Source organism: Pyxicephalus adspersus, chromosome 5, assembly GCF_032062135.1.
Source record: "Pyxicephalus adspersus chromosome 5, UCB_Pads_2.0, whole genome shotgun sequence".
Lineage (NCBI taxonomy): Eukaryota > Metazoa > Chordata > Amphibia > Anura > Pyxicephalidae > Pyxicephalus > Pyxicephalus adspersus.
Window position 1 is genome coordinate 48172878 of NC_092862.1, and position 26530 is coordinate 48199407.

General features: G+C 36.1%; 1 protein-coding gene across 10 annotated transcripts in view; it reads left to right on the forward strand.

Annotated features, from left to right (window-relative positions):
- Positions 1–26530, forward strand: part of PTPRM (protein tyrosine phosphatase receptor type M) — a 416833-nt gene that overhangs the window by 357384 nt on the left and 32919 nt on the right. For all 10 annotated transcript variants that reach the window (XM_072411414.1, XM_072411419.1, XM_072411415.1 and 7 more), the window contains 2 exons: positions 2973–3009; positions 24555–24652. In XM_072411414.1, the coding sequence (XP_072267515.1) occupies positions 2973–3009; positions 24555–24652 (135 nt within the window). The remainder of the gene's footprint in view (positions 1–2972; positions 3010–24554; positions 24653–26530) is intronic.

Below are 26530 nucleotides of genomic sequence, written 5' to 3' on the forward strand. Positions count from 1 at the left end.
AGTAATACACCAAAGGAGACCAGCAATCAGAGGCAGCAGTATCTTAGAGTTCATTTCCACTATCTATTTGTAAATATCAGTATTGTACAAACCCGTATCTGTCCTAAAATCTGCCACTCCTAAATATTTGTTTAGAAAAGAAATTTAGTTACATGGTGACTGAGTAAAGAAATGTATGCCTTTTTGATGGTTTTTAACACCACCACTGTTATGGGGACCTAATTGGATGTGGCAAACTCATAAAATTTTTAGTGTGATCTAATACACTTGCATTAATTTATATGAACAAAAAAAAATTTGCACATGTTCTTCATCATCACAGCCCAAAGACTGCTTTGTGGTCATTTAATTTTTAATCCTAACCACTTATCATTTTGCCAAGACTCTATAAAGAAACACTGTTTTTGTTCTTTGCTATAAACATCTCTATAATAGCAGCCTATTCACTCATATGCATCTACCACAATTCTGAGAAAACCTGAAAATGCTTCTAAAACCACGAACAGACACTTAAACAGCTCCCATTACTTGAATTTGTAATATTCTTCTGAATATAGAGTCTGCAAGAACAGTCTGCTTGGTATTTATATAAGCCTTGCTATTTGTTACCGACAGTTTGTCTTGCTCAGCAATGTTTCCTGGCTCACAAATAGCATACACATTTTTAATGTTCAGCAGGGACCGATTACTTTATTTGTTTCAGAATTATTAATATTTGTGCACATTATTTTACACATTGAACTTACCACATGTCATTAATTAGTGCCACTGTGTCTCGCAGCAAATGACTGTATATCTTTAGGACAGCAGGTGGTGAATGGCTTCAAAGAGCACAGAAATTAGTACCATTTTTTGTCTCTAAAGAATGCATTTGATTTAACATTCAGATCTTGTCCCCGCATTGCTTGCATGAGATCTCATGGAGAGAGATATAAGCATGAAGCAGGCGATGAGTGTACTGTTTCCCCAGATCTCTTCCTGTGAACTCTATCTCCTGCCAAGATTAGCTTTATTGCAACTGCATACTTATCAACTGATGTGCTTCTTTTTTCCTGTCTATAATTTGAAATCAGGCTCAGAATACAAGTACTTGCAATCTCCCAAACTTCAGTGAAGTGATATTGTGACCTCTGCTTGCATCATTTTTGTTGGGGACAATAAGAAAGCATTCAAAATCTGATTACTGTACTTTCTAAACACATTTTTTGTTGTTAGATATTGTAATGATGGGGTTTGGTAATTCAAAGTTTCAACAAACCCAAAATTGTAAGCAATAACAATGAACTCAATGAAAGATCATACATAACGTTAAATCAATCTATATCAGCATGAAAATTTATTTTACTTAAAATCTTATGTTATTGGGTTCCCTTTCTTGTTTTATTCGGTGCCAGTGTAATTGAAATTGCATGGCCTCTAGAGCAGTTTTTTTTGGGTTTGGCTTGAAAACTCAACCTCTTCATCCCCTGATTTTAGTTATTTAGGGGCAGTCAAGGTAGAGTCAATACCATCCTGGATTCGCCTGTCAATCACAAGGTAATGCCCTAACTTACTCTACACATGATCAAGTGCCATGATTGTCATCTTAGGGTATTTTATACAAGCAAATAATCTGGATTTTTTCATTGATGTTACAATGCCCAATTTTGTGTATGATTGGAGCAAGATCGAATGTCTAATAGCTGTGTTATTGGAGCTGGTAGAAAAGTAAAATATATTAGCATGGAACTTAACGTGAAGAGAAGAGATGGAAGTGTTCAGCACTAGGGCGACAATGCTGCTCCATCTAGATACAGTTAACTCAGAGAGTGTTGCCATTCTAGGACAAGTAATGTATTACTGGCAGGCCCATCAGCTAAAAATGAAAGAAAAATTCCTGGAAAAGGCTTTTAAGGGTTTAAAGTTTGGATACACTTTAGGTTTATACAACAGCTATTTTTGAGTTAAACTGCTCGACATGCAATTATATGTGTCTTTCAGGGCCCCGTGTTACACCACAGGACAAAATAGCAGAACAAAATGTAAAACAGCTCTTTTACTGAACAGAACAAGAGTGATACCCATATATCAAGGCTTTTGATAACTCCTTCTAAAACTAGAATACCATTGCTCATTTCTGGGCTGAGGAGTACATAGGAGAGGAGGTATGGTGCCAGGATATTTGTACAGCACTTAGCTGGTCCATTTCCACTGGCTATGATCTGCTTGCATTACAAAGGGAAGACATAGACTTATATTGATGCAATTGGGTCTAAAACACGTCATAAACATGAAGGGGGAGGGACCAGAGAATCACAGAAGGTAAATTAATAACAATAGACAGATTAAATCCTTGACCAGATGATGTACAAGAATGTATTTACCTATTCTGATCCAGCGGTAATGTCATTTTTAAGCAAGCCCTCATTTATCTCTGTTTCAGTATGCATTGTGAAGAAAATAATTTTCATAGCATGTCAATTGTGCAATAAAGAACCTTTTGTTGCTTTAGTTCTTCTTTAAACCGTAGCCTATTGAAATTTGCTGTTTTTTCAGGGGTGCAATTTTCTGGCTTGTCACGTTTAGTATCAATGTAGTAAACAAAAGTCATTTAAAAAAAAAATTTATACTGTGTTTCAGTGCACGAGAATTAAATGTTTTATTTTCATGTATTTATTGCAGAAAAAGACCGTTGCACAAACTGTCTTGTGACATCACAATTTGCAAATAGCATCTTTTTATTGTTCTTGCTCTCAAAGGGTCAAAATGCAGATTTTAACATGCCTGAAAAATACATAAATAATGAGCAGCATAGAGGTTAAAAAACTTGGTTTAGGTTGAGTCTTTGACGATTTGTAGTATATTGCTCAGATTAGTGTTGTGATATTTGCTCTGAAAACACTGTTTGATACAAATATACCGGTAATTGATAAGCGGTACAGAAAGTGAAAGCAGAATCATTATAATACCCCCATGTTTCTTTTGATTTGCAGGGCTATCATAGACCAAATCACTATATTGCCACACAAGGTAAGTCTCACTGTTTGTGTTCATCATGTTGTACGTGACTTTGTGCTGTATGATCACTGTGAAACATGTAAAACGACTGAAGACAAGGTTGTTTTAGCAGCACTAACATAACATTATTTTTGACAGGGAAGTTTGTGTAAAAGCGTTTACCAATCTGCACTGCAATATGCTCAGTACACAATTAAATTGTCAGAGCTGTTTGTGGGAAATAGTATAATTACAATCCTGCACTGTTATTTAAATGCTCTGTGGTAGAACTTCAAGTTGAGAAACCTAAAAATCCGATGTGTGTTAATAAACACAGTGTGTACTTTATTTCCTATTTAATGGACCTTGGCTGTTTTTTTCCTGTAGCTCCATGAGGCGATCATAAAATGAGGAGAGGAATACAAACGCAAAATCAGCAGTTATTGTATAGATAGAATCAGGTACATGCCGTGCTGCATGGGAGAGCTGTAAAGTCACAATCTATGTGTGTATATAAGACTCCCCCTATGCATCAACCTACATGCTTGTACTATCCATATGTTTGTGCATTCAGTTGATAAAAGGAGACATATGCTTTGTTTTATTGGGTACAAACCTCAATAACACATTCACTGGAGGGGCAGGTTCTATGTTTTGTCTTTATCAGAAGTATTGTCACAGTGGACATGATCTAAGTAAAAAGACGCAATAAAAAAGAACATTGAAGGAACCAATCAGATGTGAGCGGGCATTGACTAACCTGCAATACAAATATGGTGAATCAGTTTGTTTATGATTTCATCTCCTTTAGTTCATATAATATTTACTCTGTACATTAGGGCAGCCCCATGTTTCTGTCTAACTCCACTATAGACTTCCCATCACAGATCCACAGTTTCTGTATTTGCCTGGTGTATTTGAAATAATAGGGAAGGGAGGCACACAATGTCACACATTGTCCTTCTGTACCAAGACAGGCATAGGATTGTGCATTCCCACTATCAGCTTAACCCAAAATGCACAACAAAATAATAAAACACCCTGTCAGGGGCTCACTAGGAAGTTACTTAGTTGGCTTTTGTATTGCATTCATATGTGTAAATGTACTTATGTAATTATTATATATTTTGTGCTGTAGGGATGTCGTCATCATAGTTAGTGTAAATTATGTCTTTCATATTTATCATCTAAGCACCTTGGACAGTGCCTTGTAAATTATAGCTCTTTTCCCTCTGAACCATTATTTTCTCATTCTCTAACTCTTTCATTTTAAATTATTATGTTGTTTACATTTATTGCTTGATGCAATGACTGTAATTATGTGCTCCAATAAAAATATATTGAAAAGGAAATAATGAAACACCAGACACAGGAATGTGAAAAAGTTTTGGCCATAGCCCTTTGTTTTGGGTTTTTAATTAGAAAGTTTAACTTGAGCTTTGGTAAATCATAAACCATACACATTGTATAATCAACAATTTTAGTTATTTAAGACTTAAGCACCATAAATCAATAGGAAATAACCATCCAAAATCATGTGAACCACTATCTAGCCATGTGGGTGACTTTATCTAACTGCCAGCTAGGGCAATGATTTATTTCCCTATTTAATACCATACACGTAGCCTTCTGCAGACCCTTTGGTTGTAGACCTTGCCAGAATGATTTCATAAGGCCATTTAAAGTACAACAAACAAAAGCTGTTTATCAGATTTCAGTTCGCTGCAGTTACTTCAGTGAAGGATACAATTTAATGAGTACGGGGTACTTTATTTGTTACGAACACTTTACAATATTAAATGATTGAATTTCTGAGAAATAGATTTGTGCATTAATCATTGATCACTTGTTGCCTTTTACACTTCTCATAACCATTATTTCAAGGCTGGGCTTCATGACAAATGCTCTCCATTCCACTTTTTCATTAAAGTGCTTAGTAGTAAAGGTTTCTGGTGCTAATATTCATAGTCCTAGCTCACAAGGTCAAGCATGTTGGGTCCTTCAGCATAAATATTTTTAATATTGTATACATATACAATCCTTTTTTTAATAAAGTGATCCTCTTGCGTAGCTGTATTGATCTGTATGCATGGACCAATGATATAACTACTACAGATTTATTGCTGCTGCAGTTTCTTTAAACATATATTACTTATTTTAATAAATATTTATGATTTGTCATACTAGTAAACGTGGGTTTAATGCAAAAAAACAATCAAGTTTAGTAGATATGTTCCTTTTTTTATCTCTGCCCAATAATAATTTTACTAATTTTCGTACAAATAGCAAACAATGATGACTTAAAGTATTAGGACTGTATTCAGATATAAATGTAATGCAATGTTCAGTCTTGAGTAGTAGAAGAAGAGCTAAAACATTCCTTTTACCCCTTTTATATAAAGTTTTTTTCCCATAAACCCAGCAGTAAAGACTGAATAGGAAGCCTGTAGTCTCCTGGGATTCATACATCCCGTATCCCAGGGGGTTCAGACTTCTCCTTCTGCACATGCCATGATCTTAGGCACCTGCAGAGAAGGAGCTTTTCCCGCAATGAAAAAAAAAGTTATGTTCTCACGCATGCGCTGTGAGATTGCCAATTTTTTTTTACAAGGCAGAAACGTCAACCGATCTGACGTCTGTGTAGTTCAAGGTCGGGTGAAGCAGGAAAAAGACAGAAGAACAGAAGAACCCATCTGGTTCCTCCGCTCCAGAATGAAAGAATCTAGGATGAAGCATTGTGGAGGAATAAGGGCCCTGTGGAAGTAAAGATCTTTTTTTAAATTAAAGTTCAGTCACATAGCGGAAACCTAAAAATGAACCAAAAACGAATTCTTACTATCCCTTCTTGCAACCAAAATCCAAACTTTACTGCTCACAATAACCATCGCACTCTGTAAACCTCTTCATTTTCCCCAGACACCCAGCTCTCCCTCATCCCGCCATCAGCATAGACACACCACATGGCAACAGCATATGAAATTGGTCACTGGACATTTCAGTTGACATTGGTCAAACAGAGGGGGACATGTTACTACCATGAGTTGACTGACATATGGTAACTTACAGGACAGCTTACTTTTCATCAACCTTCTAGTTCCCTAAGTCCACTGCTGTGTACTGGACAAGTTGTCATGTTATCTGGTATTTGAGCAAAAATTAAGCTATAGGAAATGTTTTGGCCATTTATATGTTTACACATCTATGCTAATAAGTTGGTGAAGATGTTTCCTGGAATTCTGCTTTAACTGTACAATCTTATCTAACTCTATTCTTTCTCAACATTAATTATATTTACTGGGCCAAGCAGTACAAGGCTGCATATCCTTGTACAGAACATTATTAAAACTGTCATGTATAGATAGGGGTTTTAAATGAGTAATTCACTATGTTAACTGAAATATGTATTAGTCTCAGATCGCACTTGACATATTCGTAATTTCATTTAGGAACCAAGTGATGTCTTGAGTGCAAGCGGATTATTTACTGTATGCCATGATGTTGACAGAACACAGCCTTTCCTAAGAAGAGGCTGAGAGATGGAAAATGTCTAAAATGTGATTATCCTAACACTGCAGGAAAGGATTATTCTTAAATATTTGTATCATATAAAAAAGCTTCTGCTTGCAATTTGATAAAGAAGAATATCACGTAGCCCTGTGACTCATGTGCAAAATAAAGTATGCTTACATTTTTTGTTTTGAACATGGGGAATTCATCTTAAAATGTCATAAGAATATGACGTGACATACCAAGTCGTCTGATTCATTTGCATAGCTTTTTCTGGAATTTAAATAAACTGCTAATTAGCTTTTATTATGTCATTGTGGTCAGCGGACACACTCTAGTGCTGCTGGCAAACAATAGTATTTTGGACAGAGAAATCCAACCTGGCTAATGGCTCCCCTGGAGTAATAGCTGGGGGCTTATGTGTAGCACTGCATCGTTTAGCCCCTGTGTACTGGATTTTGCATATATGCAGAAAACATTACTTAAAATTAACCATTTGTTGTAATACGTTTTACCTAATAATTTATGGTTGTTAGGAAGCACATTATTATTCAGTGCAATTCATACTTTGTTTTTGGACAGCCTACTTTGTATTTTATTTAGGGAAAATTTATTAGGGAAAAATGAAAAATTAGGGAAAAAAAATGCATACAAACCCCAAAAAACAATATTCAATCAATAATGCAAGGAAGAGCAGAAACAATTCAAAGCAAGTCACGGGTTGTTCAGATCACTTTTCTATATGTAGTGCAGTGAGGAAAAAATAGTTTTTATGTTTTAATTCACCTGAAAACCTCCTATTGGAATTCATCAATAGAAGAAAATGTGATGTAAATTTACATTGAAAAGTCCCACCTGAAAACATGATGGTAAAATATTAACGCCTTAACAAGCATTAAAGATGCATACCACTGCATGCACATAGATATAAGTGGCCCCTCTCGCTAAATATAAATTTGCAGCTACTGAGCACTGCTTTCTCCTTTCTTAGAGTAGTTCCACTGATTGGAGCTCATTACATTATTACATTGTTCTGTAACAAGTAGAGAATTGCTAAAATCTCTGATTTTTTATATCTCTCTGGAACTTGCTAGATTGGCCCTATTTTTAGTAACCTGCCTAGCTTGTTGGTCATTTTTTTCTGTCTAAAGAGATTTTGTAAGGAAACTGGAGAAAATATAAATTAATTTAAGACTGCCTTATTTAATAATTTAGGCAAATACTTTTCTAACTTATTTATAAATAGGTTATTGTCTACAGATAAGATTAGAGCAGTGGTGATCTAGTAATTTAATGTATAACAGTCCCTAAGTGCTGCCTCCTAATTAAAGTAACTGCATTGTGTTGAGCATTATCAGAGACCAGGAACATATTAGAAATTGCTGCAGATGCTGTATACAAACCATCGCTTCCACTCCCTGTTCTGAGTTCTGGGCTCTCAAATGCATACAGCAAGTGCCAATGAGCTGCTTGACGCTTGGCTATATGAGACTGCTTAGATTTAGGACCCATTGGAGTTTGTGCTAGGTAGAAGATTTCATATTTTTAAAGTATGAAGGTTTGCCAATAATTAAACCTATTGGTCAACCTGATAGTTTGCCTGCATGGGGAAAAAGCTGAACTGCCACAGATAGAGTAGATGTAATGGAACACAAATAGCTATTTAAAAATCTATTTTCAAAAAGTACCTGTTTGAAATACGTACCTATATTACCTGCCTAATGATTTGGTATTTCGTTTAGTCGGGCTTCTAATTAACAATGTAAGGCCAGGAAGAGGACTAAGCTATCTGATTAGTTTCCAGGTTCCCATGTTACCTTTTGTCCACTTGTCCACTAATTGGACATTGACACAGCATAATGATAAATGCAGATTTGTTGTAAAATGAGCCAGTAAGTTAAACAACAAATGGCAGAGACATCTTCTGAATCACAATGCACGGACAATGCACGGACAAAATGAACAGGATTCATCCTTGGGCAGGTAGAATAGCTTACATTTATGTATTTTACCTAAATGCCTGAATTTTAGCATTTACAACAGTCTTATTTGCTGTCAGTGATCTTGCAGTCAAGCAAAATCCCATCTCATTGACAGCACAGTTTGACAGTTGTTCATTTTTTTCTTATTCTGGAGCAAAGCCTAATTTTCCTAGAGTAAAAGGAAAACATTTCATAATGAAATATCTTTGTTTAACTTGATGTTAATACTTTGGAAATGCCACACATCCATCTTCTAGCAATCTTCAGGAGCCAAAAAGGAGATAATTAGTCTTTGCAGGGAAATAGCATTTGAGCAAGTCATCTTCAAAGCTCTGTGGAGTTATTATGATTGAGATTTAATTGTTCTCTTACTCTTTTTCATCTGCATTCAAGCTATCAAGTGTTAATGAGCAAATATAATTGTAGGCAGCCAAAAAGTGGCAACTCTAATCAGTTTGTAATAGGCAACAAATCTGGCCTTAACAGAGCAGACAGTGGTACTCTGGTGTGACTATCTGAGCATTGTGAGATAGATTACACTTCCAGAGTTTAATAGAAACTAAATTGCACAGATTTTCACTTGGCAAGCTGGTTAATGAAAATTTCTGTATTGCAGTCTTCTGTTCTTTACTTTTAAAATAGGTTATTTACCACATATATAAAATTTACATTTCCTGACATGACAGTTAAAGGTTGACCCACACACAAGTAATATTTAGGCTACAGGAGGATCCTAGTGGGCAGGCTCAGCCACCAGATTTGTATATGACTTATAGTTCAACAGTGAGAACTTTCTGCCATACCTTGACTGTTTTCATGCCTACTTTCAAGATTTTGGTGTCATACCCACTTTGCCTGTTTCATCATGAATAGTTGTAATTCTTCAAATAGGAAATAAATAGGAAATCTATCAGGTAGAGGGTAAGAAGATAGACTGCTCCTAATGAACATGAGTTTCCTAATATTATTTGCTGTTATTTGGTAAATGTTTTCAGTTCTAGACTTGATCTGTTCCATGTTTGCTGGATCACCAAGCTTCTTCCATGATAGTGTATCTTCTCCAGTCTTGGAGAGCTTTAATAAGTCAGACCCATGCTCTGCATCCTTTCATGCACACATAGTTACTAGGTACTATATACATTTATTAAACACACAGGATTCTAAAGTATAGACACTCACATATAAACCATTCTTCTCCCCTTTCCTAGCATATTTACTGAAAAGAGAAAAGTATGCTGTTGTGTTTTATTATAACATCTGACATTGCTAAAATGTAATTTGTTAAAACTTTTTAAGTTGACATTTTAATGGTAGGAAGTAGACATGTGTGGGCACAAACTATTTGAAAAGAAATGTATGCATAAACCAAGAACTTGAACATAATAACTGCTCCATTAGTACTCAAACAAGATGTAAGTAGTTTCTTATCCACACTTTGTATTCCTTCGAGCTGTAATCAATGGTAATCTGAGAGACAGTTTTTGTTGTTATCATGTATTTATATAGCACTGGCATACTACACAAGGACTTTACAAGTCCATAGCCACATACTAAGAGGCACATTTAGAAAGAAATAGTGTGGCTGTGGCACAACTATATTGATGATTTAAAGGAAAAACATTGCACCTGTATAAAGCAGTGCAGTGTGCACTTTCATTGCCATCTGCAGGACCCTGAATTATAAATGCGGTGTGTATAGTGTTAAGGATTATAACAAAGGAATATAACGATGTCTGCTCTCTTTTATAAACATCCCTTACTGACTATCGGAGGTGCTCAAAATCTAATTCCCTTGCCATAGGGCTCCCCTATAGTGTAAAATTACATACAGGGGGAACGTACAAACTCCTAAAACTTTAGTTCTTTAATACAGGAGTGTTAGCACAGTGCAGAGTTGTGTTATGCAGAGAGTTGTGCAGCGCTGTGATGGCTTTTTTTGCAATAATTTGGTGATTTGAGTTGGTTTGGTCAGGACAGTTACATTGTTTTGTGTATAATAGGCCATGTAACAATAAGTTGTAATCCTTTTTTTATTTTTATAAATCACAAAATCAGCTTTTAATATGCTATTGGTGTCTCATTGTGATAAATATATGCATTGCCTGAGTTTAAAAGCACCAACATTTGTCATCACTCCAAAGTCTTGGAGAATATTATTCGTACTTTCAACACACTCTTCTGCATAGTAAATTTGTAATCATGTATTTTTGTACCAATTCTTACCAGTGACCTTCAAACAAAAGGCTTTTATTATGTAAGCCAAGGCCTTTTTATTCAGTAGCAATTAGGCCACAAACAAGAGGCTTTCTCCATCTTCTTACTCCATTCACTAACCTCTATCCCACTAGTAGCAGGAGGACCAGTTAGAATTGGTTCTTATCTTTGGCTCTTTTAATAATAACGGAGCCTCTCTAAACTAAAACTTATTTTGAAGAGACATGCAACAAATATCAGGCAATGTTCACCCTATCACTAACAGTTTATTTTTGGAGCCATTCGAAAGAGTTAGTGGGGTTTTCTTGTTTTTATCTAGAATTTAAACCTAATGACTGAAAATGTACCCTTTAACACAGCGGTCGCCAGCCGGTGGTCTGCAAGAAAATTTTGGGGGTCTGCAGCTCTGCGGAACACGTCCCCGTACAAGTCCCAGGCTTAGGAAAGTGGGAGGGCTCTGTCCCTGGACACAACCTGCCCACTCTCCCGTCACAGGCTTAGATCTGCGATGGGAGAGTGGGCGGGGCCACATCATGATAACATCATTATGGGGGAAGTTTCAGCCTCTTTGATTGACACCCAGCTCCCCGCACGGTCAGGAGCCGGTGATTTTATTGGTCCGCGGAACCAAAAAGGTTGGCGACCACTGCTGTACTACAATACATGCGCAGGCAATTAAGTGTAGTGTTGCAGTGTCATACATTTTGAATGGAGCCCCAATACACCTAACCAGATTACAACAAATGCACATCTGTTTTAATACACCAGGTAGGAACCATTATTGTGGGACAATGCACGGACAAAAAAGCTACAGGTCTGTTAAAACCTGCAGTGTGGTGTATTGCCAGTCCAAAATAGTAACACAATAAAATGCATTTGAACAGTTTGAGTCCCAAGTCCTTCAATAGTCAGACGCCATTGGTGCTTATTTTTTATTGACATTTTAACCAATAATTATGGCCTTTCACTACATTGTGAGGCTCACATGTCTTTTCTAGTCATGATTTTACATATTACTTTAGCTTTGGGTTGCAATTTATTAGACTATATTTTTCTTTAATGATAGCCAAAAAAAAAGCAAACAGCAGGGAACCAGTAGCTAAGATTTCTTTTCAACATCATTTTAGAACTATATCTTCATTTTTAATAGTAACTTTAAATATTGTGATTAATAATAAGATAATCAGGTTTTGTTCATAAGAATGCATTTCATTATATAAATGCAAAAACTGAACTCACCTTGTTTGTAGAGATAAGCAGCCAGCGGGTGTATTCTTTAATCATCTTGAATAGCAGCCTAACTTACATATAACAATGCCTTAACAATACAATGTGCTTTGAAAAAAGATATCTTTTAGAGCTACAGTAACAATTATGTCTTCATTGTGCAGTTTTAAGCTGTCTGCCAGCTAGAATTCTGCTGACATCTTCAGGTTGTCCTTCCTCGGGACAGTCTGGTGTTCATAAAACAAATACTTCAGTAGATTTCTTTCTTCTTACTGCACTTTGCCTCTAAGCACCTATTTTGGAAGACAAATATGCATTTTGCTAGCATTAAAGTAAAGGTGTCACAAGCTTTGACAATTCAGACAGAGCAGATGATGAAAGAATTCATAAAAAGAGGTTAATTTTACTGAAAAATCAAACAATTGTTAGATCCAGAGGTATAGACAGCAAAAGGTATATGGAAATGTAGACTTTTCCTGTAAAGGTCAACCCCTCCTACTTTTTTAAACCATCCTTTTAATAAGTGAAGTCATCCATCACATCAAAGGGCCAGTAGGGGAAGTTGGAAGGTGAAATTCAACTGCCTATAGGTGTGGATGTGTTTTTGCCTTTTTACTTTAATCACAACTAACACCCTTACAGAAATTTAGATAAGTCTCTGTGGAGGTTTGCCATCATATAGTATATAGGAGACACCCTTACTTCCCGTTTTTGGGACAAATTTACAGTGTGTGCAGAGCCCACCTCTACCCTCTCACCCTTACCCACTAATAGCACCAGAGATAAGTGTCACAGACATGCTTTTGGCATCTTCCATAGAATGAAATAAACATATTACTTATGACCCCTCACCTCAAATTTTGGAGCAGGTACAAAATATACAAAGTTAGTAACTGGATCATGTGACATCAACTGTTGTAAAGCATTCTGTTGTATCAAAGTTTATTTTTCCAGTTTGTTTCCACTGTACAAACTATAGGCAGATACAACCTAAACGTATTTGTTTAGTTTATTACTTAGGCATGACTTTATGACCTAAACCTACAAAGTGCCTTTCTCCAATGTGACTGTCTTAGTAGCCTGTAAGATTTATATAATTAAAGGAGGGATGGGCTAGCCTCAAAGGCAGAAAACATCGGACATGTCAACTAAATACCATAAACACACTGAAAGATTTTCAGGTAATATAGATAATATCAGGCACTGTGTGTGGTACTGGTACAAATTAAAATCAAGTTAAGCAAAATGAATAAGGGGTGGCTGGCCAACAGTTTCCATAATGTGCCAGGATGTACAGCATATTAGCACAATATGGCACATTTATGCCTAGGAATGCTTCCCTCTGCGATGTGAGGTCCAACCTCCCTGCCTACTATTCCTACGGGTTTCACAGGTCAGTCTTCTTGCTTTGCCCATTGGGACTTTGAATTTTTACCATATTTAATGTACAGATAAAAGAAAGTGCTAGGTGATTAAAAAGAATGTTTGGCAGACGAGACCTTAAAAAAACTTTACTTACTAGCAGATTTTAGTTTTAAAGGTTTAGTTCCGTCATAAGTACTCATAGTATTGTAATTTCCCCAAGCTTTAAGTTAGGGCCCATTCTGTAAACTGTTGTGCTGCAAATTTTCAAAAGATAATGGAAAAGTATAGCTGTTTTTCTAACTTTAAAAACAGGATGCCATTTAGTTTCTTTGTTGACCATTGTAACTGTCTGCAAATTCAATTTTTTGTACATGAAATAATAAAAAAAAAAAACATAACTGGAGATGTAGCTGCAGCATCCCGAAAATTATTTATGTGCTAAAACATCTCTTTCCTATCTGAGAAACTTCAGAGTAATGAGTTTATGAGAGAAGTGCAGAGCTGCATTTAATAGATGTAAGATGGGTACTTACCTGATCTGTTTTGACACAACACATGGTAGAAGAGCTCACATTTCTCCACTGTGTTCAGTGCTGTTTGATGGAGAGCAGCAATTAAATACATTGCAGCCTCTGCATCGACATATTAGGATAAATGTCAATATCATCCCATTAGAATTCATACAAAATGAGTTATTTGTAGTCTGCAGCTTTCATTGTAGGGCACTGGCGCTGTGGCAGGCTGATGATTGCAGTGTAAAATGGGGTCCTTTGAGGCATTTAAATGATTTTAAGTGCTGTTGGAAATGTAGCACATTAAACAGATCAATATTTTCCTTATTATCAAGTAGTAAAACTCCAGGTGACCTTTGCCATATCATTATTGTAGACGCAATTGCACTTTGTATTCATGCCTTTGAGAACCGCATTGTATTTTGTAGTTTGTTAACATCTCTACTCAGATACAAGTTAAATCCCAACTCTATCCTAAAACTTTTTTTGGGAGAGTAAGAACCTCAACCTTTCCTTATGTTTACACAACAGCCACAATGTACAGCCCTGCCCAGCAGGTAAGGAGACCTAATTTTTTCCTGTTGCAGTTCAGTAACAGGTTTTCATTCAATGTGTTCCTGCTATCAGCATGTTTCGTGCACTGGAACACAGCTGGTTGCTTTCTGTGCCCCCACAAGTCAGTGTACTGCTATACAGGAGATTGCAAGAGACCTTCACTGGGTCAAATTTAGATGCTACTACCGAAAGCATTTACCAGAAAAAAACACATATTGTTTTTAATATCTGAAGTTCTGTTTTAACAATGAATTGTTATTATAAGTAAAAATGATAATTAAAGCTGAACTCCAGCCCTACCTTTTCTCCTCCACTGTACTGAAATTGCTTGCTGTGATCTCACTGTACAGTATTTTCTTATTTTCTGGCTGATGGATATTCAGTATCACCTGGCCCTCTCCTTCTCAGCTGAACTGTCCCTGGCTCTCCTTTTTCATTCATTGCAAATTAATTCTTGAAATTATGAAGACTCAGCATCAAATGTGGGCATTGCCCCCGCTTCCTATTTTCGCCAACCTGCTGGCACCACCCAGCAGCCATTATCAGCCTGAGACTTAGTGATGGGGATGTTACAGGATCTAAAACAGGGTATGTAATGAATTTTTTATCTAGTAATTTAATTAGCATTTTATGTGGAGGAAAAGAGAAAAAAGAGAAGGCAGCATCTTGGCAGATTAATCTTCAGCTCATCCATTTGCTCTTTGTTTGATTTATATGTGTATTGCATTGTGTACATTTTTGTTACCTGTGACCTAATTACTACCTGAAATGAAAATATATCAGCAGTCTATACCAAAAAAAAAAAAAAAATATATATATATATATATATATATATATATATATATATATATGTGTGTGTGTATATGTTTTAATTTAAAGTTCTCTTAGAAATACTGTAAAAAAACAACTTTAACAAAAGAGTTGTCCTGACGTAGTCCAATCCACATTGTCCATAGCATTGATGGGCATGCTGGATACCTGGGATCAGCAATATGAAACACAAAAGAGAGTTTTAATAATGTTCTTGGGGAGTCTGCCCTCCAGTGTGAAGAGGTTTCCAGAGGTTGAATCTGTTTAGTCAGCTGTACCATCTCTACAGAAATGCTCATTTTCAGAACAGTTGTTGGATATCTTGTGAAGATGAGCAGCGTTTAATAATAGCTATTAAATACCATGAGGAAAAGGCTCTATTGTTGAAGAGAAGTAGTGAGAAGACCGGATAGTTAGATCTACAGATGAAAAGGACAAATTGATAGCACTTCAACAAAGGAACACCACGCCATGGATCACCACAGTCATTTTGTAGATATAGATAGAAATGGATTATAGTCTGCTGAGAAAAGACACTGCTAAAAGGTATCGCTGATAGTTAAAAGAGATATTGTGGAATAAGCAGAAGACTTCACGGGTCATGACCCAGCAATTGCAGATATATCTGCAGACCATTATTTTGTATTCAGCATATAGGGAAAGAAGAAATGAAATGTTTCCGTTTTCGGATTACCTGAAGCCGCACTATTTTATTAAATTAACAGATGGTAGAGTGTCTGCCTTTATTTGTAGATAGGGGAAAGACCAGCAAAGCGTGCATCGAAGAAAAGCTTATTTCGGTCAAAGGTTGACAGGCAACAGCAGTGAACCGGTTAGTGGAATAATGCAAGTGCATGTAATGCAATTGAAACAGTTTATGGAAGTAAAAATGGAAAAAGGGCAGATGGAGGAATGGGAAATACAGGTCATCTACTCTGCAACAATGTGCAAGTCTTGTCAACTGTGAAATAGCTTTGCACAAATATACATTACTTACTGTGGATTTTAGTTCACATGTCATGCTGGCATCATAAAGTAAAAGGTGCATGAAAGTCAGAGAAAATTTTCTGACTGAGACATTTAAAGTAACATTGTATTGTGTTGTTTTACAACTCTGTATAATTTTTTACAGTGGTACATATCTCTCTAATTTGCAGTTTATTATGTTGATGTATCACCATCCTTGGTTTTTTTTCTCCTTTTTTGTCAACATTATAATGATAGTTTTAGATTAAATCTTTCCTGATATATTTCATAGCCAATAACACAGTCACTGTCTGTGTTTCTCTGTACAATGCAGAACGATCATGGCTGGTGGAAGAAGCCTACAGGGGGATGTACATACCTTCCTGAAAACATAATGGCACCATGTCTCATGCAGACCATGCCATCTAACAACCACAAGTGAAGTCCCCTTGATTGAGAAAAGAGTTAGGAAATTAGTAATAAGAGCTAATCAAAAAAAGCTAACCTTGTTGTCATCTTTTTTGCACAGAAATGTTATAGCCCAATCAACCCCTTAACACCTGGCCATATGTTATATTTATAGAAGGACTTTAGGTAAAAATGTATTTACCAGTAAAGAATTTATTTGTATATAAATGATACCTCCTCCTAAGTAATATGTAACATCCAGACTCTCCTGTATCCTGGAAATTTTGTAGAATACAGTCCCCCAAACACAGTTAATGGTCCTTTAAGGTATTACTCAGCTCTAATTGGGTCCTTGTACTCTTTTCATACCCATAGCCACTGTTCTTTTTATTATGTGTTGTATGTTTTATTTTATCTGTTTCTTTAGTTGTTAATTCACCAGCAATGTTTATTTTTGCATTTGTTGTAGATGCTAGATTATAACAGCTGCTTATATCTTTTAAGAATGTGGAGGCAAATCTCTGTACTTGAGTTCCCATGCTTCAAAATTTGTTAAACAATTTATATTGTTTAATTATCACAAATCAACATGTTATTTTCATCAGATATAGATTTTTGTGGACTTTGTAGTATTTTTGATACAGATTTGAAATCTGTGTTTAATTTTTTCTAGCACATCTAGTTTTTGTGATGCAGCTAATTATATATTGGTTATCAATTTATTTGTTATAAACAGCTTTACCATATTACAGCATTTAAGGACAGTTTTATTTTTTTAAGGTTAAAGACCGCTCTAACTGCGATTGATTTCATTTATCATCATGCCTAGAAATTGCCTTAATGATCCAGACAGTTTCTGTTACGTGTGTGGTTCATTCACGACGAAAGCACAAAGTCACCAAATTACCACAGAACCTAAAATGATATACAGTTAGGTCCATAAATATTTTGACAGAGACAACTTTTTTCTAATTTTGGTTCTGTACATTACCACAAATAATTTTAAATGAAACAACTCAGATGCAGTTAAACTGCAGACTTCCAGCTTTAATTCAGTGGGTTGAACAAAAAGATTTCATAAAAATGTGAGGAACTAAAGCCTTTTTTTTAACACATAACCAAAATTAGAAAAAAGTTGTCTCTGTCCAAATATTTATGGACCTAACAATACAAATTATATTTCGGCTGTCCACTTGTCATGTGTACCAGTTGTTCCAATGGACTACGTGACTGGCTACATCGGGGTAAAGCAGCAATGCCATTTGCAATCCAGATGCTGTGGAGAGACTCGTGAGACGATTTATTCGACTGCTATTTTTGCAGCGTCAACAAAAGTGGATTCTCAGGGAAAACTAAGCACAAAATTTTATATCCCGGCATCGATTCTGCAATTAGGCCTGTTCCCCATGATGATTTATTGCCAGTTCTGGTACCGCCACATGATGGACTTACTTCTGTAGAAAGTGATGAGGAATGTGCTGGAATTCCAGCCAGTTACAACCCCAAATCATCTGATCCTGACTACTTGGCCGATGAAGATTCTGAGACCTTTACACAAGCAGAGCTGAATGATCTCGTTCGTGATCCAAATCCCCCCAAAGACAAAGCAGAACTTTTTGCTTCAAGGCTTAAACAGAAGCACTTGCTTGCACAGGGTGTAACTGTAACTCACTACAGAAAACGAAATCATAACTTGACAACGTTTTTCACTAATGATGGCTCACTGTGCTACTGTCATGATATAAATGCACTCTTTAACAGTTTGTCACAAGAGCATGTTCTACCTGAATGGTGTATCTTCATTGATTCCTCTAAAAGAAGCTTGAAAGCAATCTTACTGCATAATGGTAATTCCAAACCAAGTTTACCGATTGCCCATTCAATTAACCTAAAGGAGTCCTATGACAACATCAAGTTACTATTTGAAGCAATCCAGTATAAGACACACCAGTGGAACATCTGTGGGGATATGAAGGTCATTGGCTTGCTGATGGGAATGCAAGGAGAATTCACATAATATTGCTGTTTCCTATGCTTGTGGGACAGCCGCTCTACAGGAGACCTGTAGATCAAGCGTGGTTGGCTACCAAGCGATACTTATAAGCCCGAAACAAGCAGTGTCAAGTTTCTGCCTCTGTTTGATCCGCATAAAATATTTCTGCCACCTCTCCATATCAAGTTCGGCTTGATGAAGAACCTTGTAAAGGCCATGGGTAAATCAAACACCATGGGTTTTCAGTACCTTGTTGAGAAGTCTCCAAACATAAGCACTGCAAAATTGATGGAAGGGATATTTATAGGGCCACAGATCTAGTCTGTTTTGCAGAATGATGTTTTCAAACAATCTCTCGCAGCAGCTGAGCTAGAAGCTTGGGATGCATTCACGTGGCTGTGTGAACATTTCCTGGGCAACCAGGAGTTCAGAATCTGCTTGATTCATACCAGAAACTGGGTTGTTGCATGTCATTAAAAATACATTTCTTGCACTCACATCTAGAATTCTTACTGGAAAATCTTGGTATGGTGAGTGACGAACAAGGAGAACATTTTCACCAGGACATTCAGTTAATGGAGCACCGCTACCAAGGTTTCTGTAAAAGTATGATGGCTGACTACTGCTGGATACTCTACCGCGACAATCCAGACAAAGAGTACACAAGAAAATCATACTCTAAAGCTACGTACACACGACAGATTTTTATCGCCCGATAATCGGCATCGGCCAATTATCGGGCGAAAATCTTCCGTGTGTACAGTCAGTGTCGTCCATCGTCCGGACGACCGACCTGCCGGATCCACGGACGATGGACGACAGCCGATCGTAATGAAAGGGAAGGGGAGAGCGCACTGCAGGGTGCCGCTCCGTCGCTCTCCCCCCTCTCCATAGGGCATGAACGGTGCTGTATGTAGAGCATCGTTCATGCATCTTGCAGCCCCTTGTCGTTGGAAAGGATCGTGAAAGATCCTTTCCAACGACAAAAATTGCAAGTGTGTACGCAGCTTTAGCATTTCTGAAGAAACAATGGTACCTGACTGACACTGTTCAGTAGATCAATACCACATTGTGCCTTATTTTACTTCACACTGGAGATGTAAAAACATTCACTTCAATGGTTTTTTATGTTTTAGTACAAAATACATGCACGTACGTGTTAAGGACAAACTGAAAACAGATCTAAAATCTGCTCGAAAAACTGATTTAGGAACGTTAGCTGTGGTTTCTGATGATTATCAAAACTAGTTTTTTGTTGACCTGTGTTTTCAGGAAATAATATCAGGGATTCCCCCCTACTGGATTACCCAATAACTACAAATGACCACCAGACTCCACATATAGGGAAAATATTACTTATGAAAAACTATGAGCAAGAAAAAAACTTCCTGAAAATGGTCTTTACTGTATATGTGGGTGATGGTTCATTTTTATCCAGGTCACAATTTGGGTAGTAGAACTTAGCCACCTTCAACTGAACTTGTTTTTATAATGTTAAGGAAATTTTATCAGTTGTCCAAACCACTTTTTTATTCCAAAACGTGTCAGGTAAATATCCCAGCATTTGTATTTACACAGGTAGCACAGACACCTAAATCCAATCACCATGGTGTGTAACAAGGCAGATGTTGATTATCTAACAAGCTCATCAATTAAAAACCTAATTACTGGTTCACTTGTGATATTTTTTCTTTTTTTTTTTTCTTTTTTCTTTCTTTTTTTTCTGTAGAAAATTCTGTAGTAGCACTATGCCTTAGTTCACAGTACGCATGGATTCTAATAGAACCAACACATGGCTGTATGGGAAAGCATGCAAAATAATAGCCATTGCAGTTTGTGTTTATATATTTGAGTTATATTTAGTATCCTTAAATAGCTTGCAGTCTGTGATGACGTGTGTGATTGGCCATGTATGTTTTTATTGTTAAAGGACTGACACCTTCCTAATTATACAAGACAGAAACTAATCATATATTTTGTATAGTGACCATATTGTCTTTATGTAGTCATCTAGTTACAGTCTTCTGCCTGAAATAAAAGCAGACAAATTGGTTTATTTAGATGGATTTCAGAGCTGTAGACCTTGTAGTAGGAGAACATTGCCAGAGAAAGGGATTTGTCTAGTTCTGGAGATACTGAGACTTTTAATGGTAGAAAACATTTCATTTGAAATGTTTATTAAATACATTTAGCAGAAAGCTTTGAGCTAATTCAATATATAGGAGACTGGCAGACAGCCGTGTCAGAGTACACTGCATGGTCAGGGATTAAAGGATTCCTTTTTCTCAGTAAGTTTGACTTTTCATCTTTAAGTGCCTGCAAAGTGTGTAATTATAGCATTGATCGTGTTCAGTCCTTTGCTTTGTATTGTTTTTAACTCCTTTAAATTCAAAATGCCTGTACTCTTTACCCAAATAAATAGACAGAACTCATAGAGAAATATATGTAGCATTTTACATGTTTGTGTATACAATGGTTCATTATGTAATTTGTTAAGAATATGATTTCTAATACTGGCATGTAGTTACCTTTTTGGTGTTCACCACCCATATTAGGGTTTGGAAACCAGTCTTTGATCTAAAGTTCCAGCCATATGCAAGGAACAAAATAGATTTTTAACTGTATGCATGATTGAAAATTTGAAGCATGTGGGGATCACCTCACTTTACAGAAGCGATATATTTGATTTTCAATATAGTGATATATAAGAACTTGAGATTCTATATATGTGTCTGCCTTAAAGATGAAAACCTGCTTACAGATTCTAGCTTAATAATTGTAAACATACCTATGCACATAAGATGCTTTAGGTATTTTACTAGGTCTAAAAAGCGACTCAATATTTTAAAAATTATAGCAATAGGATCTAAGTTTCAATGTGTAAGAGCGCATTACTGAACACCTATCTGTTTTTTTTAATGTGTTTGAATAAGTAAGTGTCATTGAGAAGCAATTGTGGGTCAGACATTTTTATGCAAAGATATGTGTATGTCAAATAAACTGAAAGCTTAAAATGGAAAATTATAGACAATTGCCTGCACTTGCCTAAGTCAGAGATGCATATAATTTCATGGTTATTAAATTAATCTGAGCTGTTTTATGCATGTATTCTATTTTCAACTTCAGGCAAAAACTGAAATTGTTCTTTGAACAAGTAATACTATCTAGGAAGCATTTTCAATTTTGTCAAAGTAAAATATCCTCAATTTGTGTTAGTGTACTTTTTTCACATTTCCAGTAACCCCTTCTGGAGAGAATTTTCACTGGATGCCCTGGTATATGGACACTTCAGGCAGTTACTTCAAACAGTGCCTCAAGGAAAATGCAATTGGGTGTGAAGAAGGACATAAATACCTTTATTCTTTGATGTTAAGTGTTAAACCAAACTTATGATGTCAGACCATTCTTTTAACAAGAATCTTCCCATATCAGTATATGTGCCTGTAGTGTATTATCTGAATGTTATGTACCTGTAGCTTTGTGTAGACATTTAAAAACCCTGAAACTGCTGTTGGGCACAGCTATCTTGGATATGATGTGAGCAGCCCAAGAAGAGGCCTGAAGGGGAACTAAGGTTAAAATATAAAAACTTGTAAGCAGGCGGATTCTTTATTTTAGAAGGGACGGGCTTAAACTAAACTCCGCTTATCTTTCTCTGTCACTGGCATCATTACCCAGCCCTCTTCTGGGTTTCGGATTTTTCGCCATATTCCTGGCTGCCAACGATGCATGGATCAAATACTTAGCTGCACATACACAGCTTAAGGTACATTAAAAAAAAGTTGGCCATCAGGCAGGTAAATTTGTGTTATTGCTCATAATGTTTTTTTTTTAACTTTAGTTCCACTTTAAATGACATTCTAGTATTTGCCTTCCACACCTGCCAACTACACACCAAGTTATGTGTGGAAATAAGGGAGTACGAAGAGTAATTGAAAAAATCCCAGAATAGGAAAGGGGTTGTGATGTTATAGGTGGAGGACTGTGTGTATGTTAGGTAGGGGCTGTGTGTATGTTGGGGGAGTAACACTTTATGGATGTTCCATTTCCAGATGTTCTCTTTCTAGATGTTCGTTTTTCTAGGTATATAATGCACAGAACCACCAGTTAAGTTTTTTTTTTAACCAAAACCCACAATCCTTAAATAGTAGGATTGTTTTAATAAACAATCATAACAGTTACTATGTAGGGTCACCTTATCAAGGTAGCATGACAAAGTAATAACAACATAACAATGTCAAATTCCCACTTGAAAAACATCAACATAAATTTAAAAGGCTGAACCAATGATCGTGGGAAATTATTAAAAATTGTACAACCCTGACCATGTTGGTACGGCAAGTGCTAAAAAAATCATCAAGAAAAGTTGATCTGCCATCATTATTGTCACTTTGGCAATGCTTTGGTCAAGCTTTTGGGGTAAGAGTTTGCCCTATTGCCAAATTCCAGTATTTAAAAAAGCAATTGTGTAGTGTCATTAATCTTTGTAATTTACTAGCAAAATCAAGTACCTCCAGATGTCTGAATGCTGTGGATGAATTTTTGGGGTCCATTAATATAGAAATATTTGGCTACAGCTCTAAATATATCTTCACTGCTAAGCTTATAGTGAAGGATGCAAGTTAGTTACTTACTTCCTACACAAATATTGACATATTGAGCACTGTAGAAGAAAGCTGATCCTAAATGCAGTTACCTTGCAATTTAATACTACATGGCTTGGTATATAGTAATTATAGTAATTAATTCAGAAGCTAGAGCTATTATGTACAGTAAATAGATGCTATAATTGCATCAATTGATATTTTCGATCTCTTGTCATGAGAATTCGAGCGATATACAGAAAGTTTACAGTGTTTATGTGATTGAATTTGATTATACTGGAAAGAATGCTTTGAATAAACATCAATGTATGTACGATAATAAAATCATTATATAAATACAATACGCTTAAATATTCTGTTCTCTACATTTCATAATTTGGCATAGTATTAAAATGTGGATGTAGCGATAACTGTAAATCCCACTTTGCCCTGCAGGCTTTATTGTATTTTAATTTATGCCAAAGACAAGTGGTGCTATAATCATTTATTTAAATGCCAGACTGTAATTGAAAATTGTCAATGTGAAAGGAAGATGAAGCATCTGAACAGAACCACATATGAGAAGAGACATTTGCCTCTGGAGCTGGTACAGGCTTAGACTATCACTTAAGTTAACATCTAAAACTAACATAGAAATTTCAAAAAAGACACCTACCCACACTGAATCCTGTGAACCCAGACAGCTCAGGATGCATAGATTACATTTCAACTACAGCCAGAGCTTTACCACATTCCCAAACACCCATCCCAGTAATGCAACTCCTTGCCATTTATGTTGATTGACAAGGTTCAAGTGAATCTGCAAACTTCTCAAGCTCGGCACTCATCAACATTATTAGCCATAGAGACTTGAAGTCATTGGGGACATTGTAAAAGAAAAGTTTGTTTTACTGTATCTGTTACTAGCATATGGCAGCAAAATTTAGTCGCTATGTAATGATCAAAATAGGAATATTCCGCGTGGGTAGGTATCAGGAACACCTTTTTCAATTTGTGTAGGACTAGCAAGGGCTATATAATACCTTTCCAAGTAGAATAGGAGGGGTTGCCCTTAACAGCCACTTTCTAGATGGTTTTATGAGTGTGAAAATGTAGGGAAGGGTCTCTTTGTTTTATTTATGGACAGCATCAGCACTAATGCAGTGGAAATTCAATCCTTCAAATGTATATCTTTAATCTTTGCATAATTATACCAATTTAGTACTGTATATTGTACCTAAGGAAAGGTGAATATTTGCAGCTGTGGAGTACAGCAATAACGTGAACTTGACGAGCATGGGCAAGCATAGTTTTACTGTATGTTAGTAAAGTGGTTACATACAATTTGGGCAAACATACTGTTTTGCAGTAGTTTAGATGCTATTTAAGTGTTTTTCTTAGTATTTGAAACATTTTGTTGTTGTATTAATTCTATATTTTTTGTTTATCTGCAAAGGACCAATGCAAGAGACTGCATATGATTTCTGGAGAATGGTGTGGGATGAAAACACAGCCAGCATTGTCATGGTTACCAACCTGGTGGAAGTGGGCAGGGTAAGCCATAATTTAACATTTTACATTATGATAAAAGTCACATACTACTCTCTTATAGGTTGTTTGTAATTTTGCCACCCCTTAAATATAAGCAATATGCAGGAATAGAATAAAAAAGTAGGCAAAAGAAAGGGGTTCTGGTTGAGTATCAACAAAGTGTATTTAATGTACAGCGCTGCGTAATATGTTGGCGCTATATAAATCCTGTTTAATAATAATAATAAGTGTATTTACAACTTTGGAGTGATATAAATCATCATTAGAGGTTTAGTTATATACAGACGATTCCTGTGTCCATTTAGAATGACATAGGGATCAGGATGATAAATCTATACATAACAAAGCTGACCGTAAACCGTTAAAAACAAAACAGAAGACCGTGAACCCCTGAAGAAGCCGTAAGGCGAAACGCCTCGGTGTTACAAGACGTTACACACTCTTCTCTTTTTGACTCTAACAGTTGACGGTCAGCGTTATCCTGTATAGATTTATCATCCTGATCCTTTGTCATTCTTAATGGGCACGCAAATCATTTTTATATAACTAAACCTGTAATGAGGATTTATATCACTCCTAATTTGTAAATACAATTTGTTGATATTCAGCCAAAACCCCTTTTCTCTGCCTACTTTTTAATTTCTATCTTTTGCAATCTCTGCATAACGTTTTACATTACCTTTTGAGACCTTGATAGTTCAGTTCACACTAAACTGAATTAATCAAAGGACTCCTCCTTTTTCCTTACTGGTCAGATTACTTCACATGGAGTTTCAGTCAAGTACAGAAAGCCTGTAAGTTCGGGGGAAGTTAAGTCATAATTCTACTTTAACATATGTTTCAGATATTTTGTCCATCCCTTGTTTATCCAGTTAAGAAAATGGAATTGTGAGAATAAAACAAATCTCCAGTTATGGGATTAATATTATTATTATATATTATTATTATCCAGTATTTATAAAGCGCCAACATATTACTTTACAAAATCCATACTAAATTCACTAGCTGTCCCTCATGCTAATGAATAGATCATTCAAGCAATATAAAGCAAGTGAGCTAGAGGGGAATGGAATTGCTCATAGAAAACTTCTATTATCTCTCTCTCTCCTCTCTCTCTCTCTCTCTCTCTATATATATATATATATATATATATATATATATATATATATATATATGAACAAATAGCAATCAGGTTCATACTATTCTGGGAAAACAAAAGGAAGAATATGCTATAGGCAAAAGTAACATGTGTTCCTACCGTTGAAGACATGATTTATTACAAGCCATGGCCTTTGTGGTTAGTACAATAAGAGCTTAGAACCCCAGATAATTACATGCTGGAGGCTTGGGACTTATACTTTTATCCCCCAAAGTTTTTCTTTTCTGCCATCTCTTATTTGAACTAGAAAGATGAACTTTCTAATAAAAATCAGTCAAGTTTCTTTTTTAGATTTTTTTTTCTTTTTGCAAGCTCTGCTCTTAGGCACAGTTTTCCGTACACAAAGAAAACACTTTAATTTTCTGATTACACCTATGTGTCCTAAGGCTGTCGAAAAAAGTGAAAGTATTTTGCTGCAGTACAATGTAATAGCATTGAAATGAAAACAGATATGTCTCCTGATAATTGCATTGAGGGCTGCTTCACATCTCATACCAAAGCTATCAGTCTTTAAATCTGCCTAATGATTTAAATTGATTTTTGAGCTTCATTTTCTTTTCAGCGCCCAGCAGCCGCTGTTTAATATCCTTTTTACAGATCGTCTTTCGGTAGCATTCTTAGAAAACATCCCAACATAGTGGTAGTGAGTGGGTTAATGATAAGACGCACTTACATTTGCAAAGACTGACAAGGGCAGTCCAAGTCATTTTTGTCACTCCTCA